The sequence below is a fragment of the Hemibagrus wyckioides genome, linkage group LG06, assembly GCF_019097595.1.
Source record: "Hemibagrus wyckioides isolate EC202008001 linkage group LG06, SWU_Hwy_1.0, whole genome shotgun sequence".
NCBI lineage: Eukaryota > Metazoa > Chordata > Actinopteri > Siluriformes > Bagridae > Hemibagrus > Hemibagrus wyckioides.
The window spans coordinates 606070-618515 of record NC_080715.1 but is presented as its reverse complement, the minus strand read 5'-3'; the positions used below and the strand labels follow the sequence as shown (position 1 = coordinate 618515).

At 42.5% G+C, this 12446-nt stretch overlaps 2 protein-coding genes across 5 annotated transcripts; both read left to right on the top strand.

Moving 5' to 3' along the window:
- Window positions 1-174: 174 nt before the first annotated feature.
- Window positions 175-5837, top strand: ehhadh (enoyl-CoA, hydratase/3-hydroxyacyl CoA dehydrogenase). 3 transcript variants are annotated; one of them, XM_058391211.1, is made up of 7 exons: window positions 338-426; window positions 635-738; window positions 1193-1362; window positions 1438-1549; window positions 1654-1758; window positions 1832-2173; window positions 2278-5837. In XM_058391211.1, the coding sequence occupies exons 1-7, from the start codon at window positions 353-355 to the stop codon at window positions 3528-3530; spliced, it is 2160 nt and encodes a 719-aa protein (XP_058247194.1). In that variant the 5' UTR covers window positions 338-352; the 3' UTR covers window positions 3531-5837. The 3 variants fall into 3 exon arrangements, with proteins under 3 accessions (XP_058247192.1, XP_058247194.1, XP_058247193.1); XM_058391210.1 differs by having other exon boundaries at window positions 382-426; window positions 635-898; window positions 2278-5836; XM_058391209.1 differs by lacking the exon at window positions 635-738 and having other exon boundaries at window positions 175-426; window positions 2278-5836.
- A 289-nt stretch (window positions 5838-6126) lies between these two features.
- nup35 (nucleoporin 35) lies at window positions 6127-12117 on the top strand. Of its 2 annotated transcripts, none has more exons than XM_058391214.1 (9): window positions 6127-6282; window positions 6822-6989; window positions 7095-7231; window positions 7331-7385; window positions 9663-9798; window positions 9891-9960; window positions 10053-10181; window positions 10268-10414; window positions 11706-12117. In XM_058391214.1, the coding sequence occupies exons 1-9, from the start codon at window positions 6270-6272 to the stop codon at window positions 11781-11783; spliced, it is 933 nt and encodes a 310-aa protein (XP_058247197.1). In that variant the 5' UTR covers window positions 6127-6269; the 3' UTR covers window positions 11784-12117. The 2 variants fall into 2 exon arrangements, with proteins under 2 accessions (XP_058247197.1, XP_058247196.1); XM_058391213.1 differs by having other exon boundaries at window positions 9660-9798.
- The last annotated feature ends 329 nt before the right edge of the window (window positions 12118-12446 follow it).

The following is a 12446-nucleotide window of genomic DNA, read 5'->3' as shown; positions in this document are numbered from 1 at the left end:
ATATCACTATTGCATTAATTAATGAAATATTTTAGGAAATAAAAATACTAACAGAGCCTACTCAAAGAAATAAATGCATTGGTGTTTGCACACAGATTGTGCGCAGATTGTGGGGTTTTTTTTATTTTAATTTTAACATCTATGCGTAAATGTGCGCAGTGCTGCAGTACCTGAACGCACCTTCACCTCTTCGCTAGTTGGTCCAGCTCCAGGGTCAGTGTAGAACCCTGGACTTTAACCTGCTTTGTATCGAGTCTGTGAACGGAACAAAGTCCAGTTATTTTAACATTAGGTAGAAGTTCCACAGACAGCAGTGAGTGTATTCCTCTGTAAAGAGTGCAGTTTAGACGCCATGGCTCGGTACACGCGCTTGACGGAACCAATCGCTCTGATTACTCTGAATAACCCACCTGTTAATGCCCTCAGGTGAGTCTGACCACACCAGGGGTGTGTGTGTGTGTGTCCAGTTAAGGGAGCGAGAGAGAGAGAGGGAAAGAAAGAAAGATGTGTTGTAAATAGTTATAAAGGTGTATTATAAATATACTGATGGGTTCTGATGGGTAAAATTGCCCGCGCGCGCGCGCACACACCTGTTGCACGAGGAACCCTGTGTAACCCCCCCCCCTCTCTGCAGCTCTGCAGTACGGAGTGGAATAGTGGACTCTGTGTCCCAGGCTCTGAAGGATGACCAGGTGAAGGCTGTGGTGTTCTGTGGTGAGAACAGGATGTTCTCTGGAGGTGAGAGAACACTGGACATTGGCAGCAGAAACTTTCAGTCCTGTAAGTGGTGAAGTTGAGCCTCCATGTATCAGACTTGACCACGTCCCACTTTGGAGGCATGACCTTAAACCCATTTTTTCTGTTCCTCAAACCATCCTGAACACTAGCACACCATTAGGTAAGACGGTTGGCTGTTCTTTCTTGAAGCACTTTCCAGGTGCCACTGTAATGAGATACTGTTATGCACTTCACATGTCCGTGGTTTCAATGTAATAAGTGGTCAGTCTAGTAGATCACTGAAGTACAGTCCCATAAAGCATTAGAAGAACATTTGGATCAAAAGATGGATCTGAGAAGATGGATCAGAATAGATCTCACACAGCTCTCAAGTCTTCATTTTGGTTTATCCTTTTTAACAATAAATGTTACAAATTCAACGTGTGTGTGTGTGTGTGTGTGTGTGTGTGTGTAGGAGCAGACATTAAGGAGTTTTCAGGCTCCATGTCTGGTCCTCCTCTGGTTCGGATGATCCATTCCATTGAGGCTAGTGAGAAGCTGATGGTGGCAGCCATAGAGGGTGTGGCTTTGGGGGGAGGACTGGAGCTAGCACTTGGCTGTCATTACCGTGTTGCTAACACTAAAGTAAAACACACACTCACATACATGTGGTTTTACTAAGTGACATGACAGTGTGTTGTTACAGTGTGTGTGTGTTAGGCCCGTTTAGGTCTCCCTGAAGTGACCCTTGGTTTTCTTCCTGGTGCTGGAGGAACTCAGCGTCTTCCTCGGCTAACTGGCATCACTGCAGCCCTAGAGCTAATCACCACAGGTCTCACACACACACACACACACACACACATACATACATACATTTACATATATATATATATACACAGAGCAGTGTGTGTTGAATTGTAAAGGGTTTGTCTCCAGGTCGCCAGATTTCAGCTCAGGAAGCTCTGCAACTCGGCATTGTGGATCAGGTTACTGAGGGGAACGCCGTCCAGGCGGCCATGGAGCTGGCACTCAGTGTTATAGGTGTGTGTGTCTGTGTGTCTTGTATTATTGTGTGTGTGTGTGTGTGTGTAATTATTGCGTTTGTGTGTTACAGGTCAGCCGTTAAACCCCCGCAGGTTGAGTCTGCGTCCCCCTGTGTGGTCAGCGGATGTGGACAGTGTGTGTGAGGTCGCTTTAGCGCGGGTGAAGCAGCACTCTCGGGGAGCGATGGCTCCAGTGGCATGTGTCCAGGCGGTCAGGGCAGCAGCCATGTTGCCGTACAGTAAAGGAATGGAGAAAGAAAGACAGCTGATGGACACGCTCTTTAGGTCCAGCCAGGCTCGAGCCCTGCAGTACGCCTTCTTTGCGCAGAGGAATGCTGGGAAATGGAGTCTACCTAATGGGGCACGGTGGAACAACACCAAGGCCAGAGATGTCCAGCGAGTTGGAGTCATAGGCACGTATCTAGAAAGTGGCATTCATATACAGCATCATTCAGATAAAGCTTATCTAGTTTAATAATTATTCACAGAGTGGCTAAATGTTGCTGTCTGTCCTCAGGCCTGGGCACCATGGGGAGAGGCATTGCCGTGTCCCTCGTTAAAGCCGGACTCTCTGTAGTTGCCTTAGAGTCGGATGCGAAGCAGCTGGAGTCGGGTAAGAAGGCGGTGACGGCCATGCTGCAGAGAGACGCTCAGAGACGAGGAGTCGGTTCTCCATTACACCTTCTCACATTCGCTCTCTCGTTCCACCAGCTGAAGGACGTGGACCTGGTCATCGAGGCTGTGTTTGAGGACATGAACCTTAAAAAGCGTGTTTTCAGTGATCTGTGCAAAGTGTTGAGAGCAGGAACTCTAATCTGCACCAACACCTCAGGGCTGAACGTGGATGAACTGGCCAAGGTGACCGATCGACAGCACCTGGTGGTTGGGATGCATTTTTTTGCTCCGGCTCACGTCATGAAGCTTCTCGAAGTTGTTTACGGATCCAGATCGTCTCCTGAAGCTGTTGCCGTGGCGATGGCACTTGGAAAGAGAATACAAAAGGTGTGTGTCGCTGTGGGTAACTGCCCTGGGTTTGTGGGGAACCGCATGTTGAAGCTTTATATGGATCAGTCTCTCTACCTGCTAGAGGAAGGAGCCACACCTGAGCAGGTGGACCAGGCTCTTGAGGAGTTCGGATTCGCCATGGGGATCTTCAAAGTGGCCGATCTTTCTGGTTTGGATGTCGGATGGAGGGTTCGGAAGGCTTCTGGTTTGATCGGACCCGACATCGACCCGGTAAATCCTTCACGATGGCGGCTCGGACAGAGATACTGCCCCCTTCCTGACATGCTGTGCCAACAGGGACGCTTTGGACAGAAGACTGGCCGTGGATGGTACCTCTACAACTCTCCTGGGTCCAAAGAAGCTAAGCCTGATCCAGAGATCCTAAACTTCCTGGAGGATTACAGGCTTAAATATGGGATCACACCACAACGTATCTCCTCACAGGAAGTGATCGAACGATGTGCCTTCAGTTTGGCCAATGAGGGATTCCGTATCCTGGAGGACGGGATAGCGGCAGGTCCAGAAGACATCGACGTTATCTACTTGTTTGGTTACGGATGGCCGAGACACCGCGGAGGTCCGATGTTTTATGCCTCTCAGGTTGGGTTGTCTGTTGTTCTGGAGAAAATGGAGCATTATCACCGCATTCACCCGGACGTGCCGAGTCTGGAGCCCAGTCGCCTGCTGAGGAGACTGGTGGCTGAAGGAAGTCCACCGATACAGCAGTGGAGGAACCATATCAAGAACCTGCACAGTCAGCTGTAAAGGAAACACTCACAACATTTTAAAGAAAACTTAATGATCAGAAATTACTGCGACGACTCATGAACAGCTCAGCTTTACACTGTGAATCTGTTAATCAGTTGATAACTAATAATAACCTGGTCAGAAATATCAAGTTTTTATTTAAGTTTTCTAATTAAACACACCAATGTATTAACCCAACAACAGCAATATTAATGATAATAATAATAATAATAATAATAATAATAATAACAGTTCTGTCCTCTCTGGTCAGTGTAAAGCATTAATATGTGAGATGGTACAGGGTTATACTCAGCAGCTACGAGATAGTCCACTAGACTGTCCACGGTGTAAGTGTGTTGTGTATGATCAGAGACAGAGGGATGACCACTCAATAGAGAAAAGATTATTTTATTTTGAAACACTGAGCATTAAACATAAGCCCTATTCAGATAGGATTAAATGTACATGGGGTCCTGGAGTAGCTTCTTATCTTCCAGGTGCTACTCTGATTTGTCCAGATCAGCCATGTCTGTGTTTTCTCTGTTCTCTGAAAATTACAGACTCTTCTTACATCGTGTTCATCTCATCACCTTCCCCAGGTATTAAACACTTCCTGGATCACCAAATGAAGAAGTGGTACTTCTAGAAGTACCACATCAAAACATTTTGATCTTGAATTGTGTTTTCAAATTGTTGTTGAAACCCTAAACTAAACTAAGGGCCAGTGTCTGGTCTCTGCAGCAGGGTCAGTCTGTGACAAATGACCGCATGATGCTTTGTGGAACCTTGTTCCTCTTGTGGTCATTTTATTTCTGTCCAGGTTTTATAGTAGCTTTATCAATGAGGAGATGTTGCCCTGATAAAATAATCCAGTCCCAATAGAGGCTGTAGTCACATGATGAGATTCTGGACTGTGATTAGTCAGATGGAGAGAATAGCTTTAGACTGAGACGGAAGATATTTATCAGTCATGTATCATATTAATCAAATAAATTAAATGCTTTTTGTTAATTCTTTATATACATATAAATTGAGGGAAATTATATATTTTTAATAATAATGTTTGTATGCAGAATAATATGAATATAACCTGAACGTATCTGCTATAAGTTAAATCATTAAATACAGGCCAGAGGTCACACAGGTACACAATTTTTTATTATATTGAGATGAAATGCAGAAAAATATTCACATAAATCATAACTACAGGAAATTGTGAATTTATACTTAGAAAATCTATTAAAATTAAATGAATAAAAAGTAAGTAAAATAATTTTGTGTGTTTACATTTTGTGCTAAAATCACTGTCATACAAGCTTTTATCTGTTTTATTATTATTATTATTATTAATAATAATTAAATTCATTTATATTTGTATAGCACTTTTAACAATTTAAGATTTTAAAGATTTAAAATTAATGAATTAATTCCAAAGCCATGAAATAAAAGGTTTTCCACACAGAACCGTCACCAACAGCACTGAGCAAACAACGAGACTCCAACCAGGTCTGGAGAGCAGAGGAGGTCACACTGAGAACTCAGAACATTCTGAGCTCAGGAGTGGGGTGTATAGCTCAACAGAGAAAGACAGAGAGAGAGAGAGAAAGATATTAAGTATGATTCTGATCATGTGATGTTTAAGACAATGTAGATTATGTGTAAAGTGCAGGCAGGGACTCCGGCAAGACTAGCTATGACATCATAACTAAAAGGGAGAGCCAGAAGGTCACAGACATGAAGGCTTCCCGGGACATAAAGCGTCCAACCACTTCACAGTCAGTGACCTGAGTGACTTGTGAGGGTGGTAAGATGACAGCATCCAACACATCCCAGTCACCAAACACTCTATGACCATGAACCTTCAGATCTGCTCCTTTACCTAAGAGAAACACTATCCAGTTCAGTTGATACTCTAAGGTGCAGTGAAATGTTGACTCTGAGTAATCAGTTGCATGCTGTGGGCTCAGACACTGATCTGATCATGGATGATAATTCTGGGAGATTATTGATAAATAAATGTGTGTTTAACATGGTGATGTGACAGAGTGTATATCTATCTATCTAAATGAGACACATTTTAAAGGAGATGAGATACTCTGAGATAGAATCCCTCTGTGGAAGTGTGACTATATTTTCTATATTTAATCTGAATGCTAGAAGGAGATCCTGAGAAATCTAATGCATTTAATGGCTGTGCATTCACTATTATTATTATTATTATTATTATTATTATTATTATTATTATGTATATTTATGTAGTGTTTGGAATATTCAAAAGATAAATACTGAATAACTGGAGCAGTTTTCAATTATTAACTAATTGTTATTCATTTTAAATTTATTTTAAATTACACATGGTGTATAAATGTAAAGAAATGCACGTAGACCATTTAAAACTATATTAATGTTAATATGAAAGAAATTAATCGTGTATTATCACTTATTAAGATAATATGTATACATAAATTATTTTTTAAAAGAATTAAATATCACAAAATGAAGCAATAAATCGATATTACTGCAGTATTTCTTTATTGGTTCATTATTATTATTATTATTATTATTATTATTATTATAATACCTCGTTTGTCCTGCGCATGCGCAAATAGACTTCGGCGAGGGTTACGCGTCACTTCCGGCTTCGTTTTTGAAATTTCTGACTTAAACCAGTGCGCTAACGTGTTAGTATTTTTTTTTATTATTATTATTTAAAATAAAATAAAATATATTACTTTTTTTTACCCTGTGAGCGGTGTGATGGACATTCAAGGTGAGTGAAATGTGTTTGAGTTTATTTCAGCGCGAAATGTGAGTGTATTTTCAGAAGTGTAAGTAGCCGCTGTTAGCATTAGCATGAAGTTGTGTGCTAGCCTGTTTGCTAGCTGATAAAAATATATTCTGGAGTCGTCAGGTTTAGTTTTATTTATTTATAACACGTGTTTATTATTTAATACAGGTTAGAAAGAAAGCTGGGGCAGAATTAGGGGTAATCCTGTACTGTTATCCTGAAATACTTAAGTAGTGCTAAAAGTGGAAATATTTAGTGTATTTCTTTCCAACAGTTTTAGACTGATGTGTTTTTTCAGTCAGTGGCCTGGTGAATTTGTGTAAATGTATTTAGAGAGAGAGAGCGTGTGTGTGCGCGCGCGCGCGCTTTCTAATAATTATAAGTAAAAAGTTATACATTTGCAGATAAATAAATAATAGCTGTATATGTGCTAGGGAAACTCAGTTAATACACACACACGTACATACACCTGTAAATTGGCTTGGTAGAATTTAAACAAATTAAGCCTTATTCGTTCTCAGGTATGGAGCCAATGTCTTTGGGTTCTCCATCGTCCCCGAAGCCGGTGGGCGGAGCTCAGTTCCTCCCTGGGTTCCTGATGGGTGACCTGCCTGCTCCTGCTACTCCACAGCCCAGACCCCTGAGCTTGGGTGTGGGTGGAGCAGAGACCAGAGCCCTGTCGCTCACAGGTTTCAGTAACAATACTACTAATAATAGTAAAAGTAATAATGACAACAAAACAACAATACTTGTATTGGTGCTCAACATTATTTAAACTGTTATACCTGTTGTAGGTGTATCAGGAGGTTCTCCTCCTCAGCCTGTTGTTCCTACTCCTAAAGATAAAAGCGGAGCACCTCCAGTGAGGAGTATCTATGATGACCTGTCCAGTCCTGTGGTTGGGTTCTCCCCTCTCGCATCACGCAAACAGGTCACACACACGCACAAACAGAATTTTCTTACTCTCACCATCACACCATACACTGCAGTATTCACACCTGTGTGTGTGTGTGTGTGTGTGTGTGTGTAGGTGTACTCTGTGACACACACACCTTTGGCTGGTGTGGCTGCAACTCCAGGATCCGGTGAGAAATGGTCACATGACCCTCTTGCTTTTTTCATCAGGAGTGGTGGCAAGTGGCTTAGCATCTTAGTTTAGATTTTAATGTGGGCGTGTCTTTAAATCTACATATAGATCCATAATACATGAGGTGCAGCTTGAGGATTAGATTGGAATTTTGGTCAACGCATGAACATTATAATACATCATCGTTTTTATATAAGAACACTAAGATACATTAAAATAAAAACAGCTCCCAGACATTCCACGTTTCTGTAAATTAATTTAGAATTGAAAATGGGTGTGTCTCTGAATTCAGAAATAGAAAGGGGGTTAGTCTTTGAGTCGGACCTCCTTGATGTTTGTCAGCGTGTCTTAGAGATCATGTATGCAAATGATTGTTAGAATAGGCATGTGTAGAAGTTTTGCGTTAGAATTTTGGCATGTCTTTGTGTTCAAGGCTGTGTGTTAAATCAGTTTTCATTAAAATATAAGTACATAAACCTTCAAGACACTCCAATACACTCTCATGAATATGTGTATTCGAATACACGCCCACTCTAATGTCCTGTGGGATTACAGTAAGGGAAAAAAGTATTTGATCCCCTGCTGATTTTGTACATTTTCCCACTGACACAGAAATGATCAGTCTGTAATTTTAATGGTAGGTTTATCTGAACAGTGAGAGACAGAATAACAACAAAAAAATCCAGGAAAACACATTTCAGAAAAGTTCTACATTGATTTGCATTTTATTGAGTGAAATAAGTATTTGACCCCTTTGCAAAACATGACTTAGTACTTGGTGCCAAACCCTTGTTGGCAATCACAGACGTCAGACATTTCTTGTAGTTGGCCACCAGGTTTGCACACATCTCACATCTCAAGGAATTTGGGCCCACTCCTCTCTGCAGATCCTCTCCAAGTCATTAAGGTTTTGTGGCTGACCCTTCAGCTCCCTCCACAGATTTTCTATGGGATTAAGGTCTGGAGACTGGCTAGGCCACTACAGGACCTTCATGTGCTTCTTTTTGAACCACTCCTTTGTTGCCTTGGCCGTGTGTTTTGGGTCATTGTCAGGGTGGAATATCCATCCACGACCCATTTTCAATGCCCTGGCTGAGGGAAGGAGGTTCTCACTCAAGATTTGATGGTCCATGGCTCCGTCCATCGTCCCTTTGATGCGGTGCGGTTGTCTTGTCCCCTTAGCAGAAAAACTCCCCCAAAGCATAATGTTTCCACCTCCATGTTTGACGGTGGGGATGGTCTTCTTGGGGTCATAGGCAGCGTTCCTCCTCCTCCAAACACGGCGAGTTGAGTTGATGCCAAAGAGCTGGATTTTGGTCTCATTTGACCACAACACTTTCACCCAGTTCTCCTCTGAATCATTCAGATGTTCACTGGCAAACTTCAGATGGTCCTGTACATGTGCTTTCTTTAGCAGGGGGACCTTGCGGGCGCTACTGGATTTCAGTCTTTCACGGCGTAGTGTGTTACCAATTGTTTTCTTGGTGACTGTGGTCCCAGCTGCCTTGAGATCATTGACAAAATCCTCCAGTGTAATTCTGGGCTGATTCCTCGCCGTTCTCATGATCATTGAAACTCCATGAGGTGAGATCTTGCATGGAGCTCCAGACCGAGGAAGATCGACAGTCCTTTTGTGTTTCTTCCATTTCGAATAATCGCACCAACTGTTGTCACCTTCTCACCAAGCTGCTTGACGATGGTCTTGTAGCTCATTCCAGCCTTGTGTAGGTCTACAATCTTGTCCCTGACATCCATGGACAGCTCTTTGGTCTTGACCATGATGGAGAGTTTGGAATCTGATTGATTGCTTCCTTCTGTGGACAGGTGTCTTTCATACAGGTAAGGAGCTGAGATTAAGAGCACTCCCCGAGAGTGCTCCTACTGTAATCTCAGCTCCTTACCTGTATAAAAGACACCTGGGAGACAGAAATCTTTCTGATTGATAGGGGATCAAATACTTATTTCACTCAATAAAATACAAATCAATGTAGAACTTTTCTGAAATGTGTTTTTCTGGATTTTGTTGTTATTCTGTCTCTCACTGTTCACATAAACCTACCATTAAAATTACAGACTGATCATTTCTGTGTCAGTGGGCAAACGTACAAAATCAGCAGGGGATCAAATCATTTTTTCCCTCACTGTAGTTCTGAAGCTGTATCGCAAATTACAGGAGAATAGAGTCTTGAGGATTAAAAACGTGTTTAATTTTTTGTAAGAGTTCAAAGAGACACCCGTGTGTGTGTGTGTGTGTGTGTGTGTGTGTGTGTAGTAGGCAGTGTGTTTAGCCCTACCTCTTTAGGACACGTGAAGAATGCCTTATCACCTGCACAGGTAGACCCGTTCTTCACTCAGGGAGATGCTCTTTCCTCTGAGGACCAGCTCGATGAGACCTGGGTCACTGTCTTCGGGTAAGTATGTGAAGCCCTGCCTTTATGCAGGTAAAGTATGAAATCCTGGGTGTGGTTATGCAAATGGAGAACTTGCATGTGACTTCCTGCAGGTTTCCTCCAGCCTCTGCGTCCTACATCCTGCTGCAGTTTGCTCAGTATGGGAACATCCTCAAACATGTAGTGAGTAACAAGGGTATAGATATGTAGTTTAGTATATAGTTTACTATATACTACTAACACTAGTTTCTCTAACTCTGTGTGTGTGTACACAGATGTCTAACTCAGGAAACTGGATGCACATTCAATATCAGTCCAAACTGCAGGCCAGGAAAGCGCTCAGTAAAGATGGCAAGATATTTGGAGATGCCATCATGATCGGAGTCAAGCCTTGTATTGATAAGGTACACACACACACACACACACACACACACACACATGCAACAGAAATATGTGTTTGTAAGTAAGTCGTGTGTGTATGTGTGTACAGTGTGTGATGGAGTCCTCAGAGCGGAGCAGTGCTGCAGTATTCACTCCTCCAGTGAAGAACAGTATCAATGTGGCTTTAATCTCCACACCACGATCATCCATGAGACCCCTCAGCACACCCCTCACACACACCAATGCTGAATATCAGGTACACACTCTTGCACACGCACACAGATACACAGTGATCAATGCCATGCTTGTTTTATGTGTAGTTCCTTCTCATCCTGTCATATCCACCCTCTTATTAAATATGTACAGAAACATTAAGGAAGGAAAACGCAGCTTGGAAGGTAGTAGCAGTAATTGTTGGTATCTCAGGTTAGTTCAGATAGCTATCCTGAGAAACCTTGAGAGGAACCAGACTGAATAGAGAACCTCATCCTCATCTTAGAGACACCAGAGAGTGGGATTATCACATGACGTCTCGTTTATTGAACTGTCCACTGATGGAAACAATTGATGTCCAAATCCATCAGCATGGTTTTCTCAGTAGTTCTGATGACTTCTGAGATCCCATGTATCTAGATGTACTCCAGAAGTAGCAGTGAACACCTCCAAGTGATGAGACTCCACCCAGACGTAGGGCAGTTTTATGGATCAGGCAGGTCCAGAGAGCAGAAGCAGTCAGGAACTCTGGTATCTCAGGAGTAGCATGTTTAGCTTGACAGAGTACTAGTAAGTGCTTTAGATGAAAGAGATCTTCTATTTAACAATCCTAGCTTCAGATCAAAGGTTCTGGCTGTGTGTCCACTATGATCTAATCAGTTTACTAAAACAATTTGTTTTTAGCTCAGGGAACAGACACATAGTCTCTATATTGTGACTGCTCTAATTATTCATGAAGCCCACAGTGTTCTCGTAGCACCACCTGGACATCCAGCAGTTCAGTGACCATAACCTGCTGTAAGCTACATCACATTTCTGGCCCTTATCCAGAGCGACTTATATTTATCTCATTTGTACAACTGAGCAGTTGAGCGTTAAAGGCCTTGCTCAGAAGACCACCAGTGGCAGCTTGATGGTCCTGAGACTTGAACTCGCAACAGGGCAATAGGGCAGCTTCTTCCAGCTGTCGTGTGTTCAGGAGGTGAAATGCTGCTCAGGTCTGCTGATGGATTTGACCAGTCTCCAACCTTTCTTTTTTTTCCCTGATAAAGTCCTCGTTAAGTTGGTCTTGTGTTTTGGATCATTGTCTTCATGCATTTACATTGTGTATACTTCATGTGTATTCTGGTGACATCACATGCACGTAGCTGTGCCCTTCCAAAAGTATTGGCACCCTGTCTGTCCACGTACCTCCAAAAGTATTGGCACCCTGTCTGTCCACGTACCTCCAAAAGTATTGGATGTTAGAGCTACATGCTCCATCAAGCCAACAACGACGTTTGTTGTGACAAACTTCAAAAATCTAGTTCATCTCTTATTGTGTGTGTGTGTAGGTCGTGTCAGACAAAGGGACCCCGCGGAAAGATGACAGCTTTGTGTCCAAAGCAATGGAGTACATGTTCGGTTGGTGATGGAGGTGTGAGACAGATGATGTCACCAGGCGAGTGGACGAAGGAGGTGTAAGACAGGTCACACAGAGCACTTTAGTGAACGCTGGATCTTGATAAATGGACACACACACACACACACAGTTGTGTAAGATGATGGATGGCTGTTATGTCCTTAATCCTGCTGTTCAGAGAACACTCAGAGATATCTAATCACAGATATAATCACCCCATCAATGATCCTTTTAATTATCTGTAAAAGATCTGTTTTTAAACACATTTACATTCACACTCTTGTATTTTGTATCCTCTTTCAATTCTGTACTGATGTTGTGTAAATAAATATCACTTCCTCTAACCAGTTTGTGAGAGACTTCAGTGACTGGAAGAGACTAGCGGTTACTACACTGAGTGACCATCACTTCCCCACTCTGCTCCTTGTTCTTGGACTGGATGATTGATATATTATAAAATAATTCTTTATTATTGCCATTTATACATTACAGTACAGTGTCATTTTATCTTTACATATCCCATCTGTGGAGGTTGATGCAGCACCCTGGAGCAGAAGGGGTTAAGGGCCTTGCTCAGGGGCCCGGCGATGGCAGCTTGATGGGGCTGGGGCTTTAATCCTGACTTTCAGATCAACAACGCAGAGCCTTAACCACTCGAGTCACTACTGTGTCT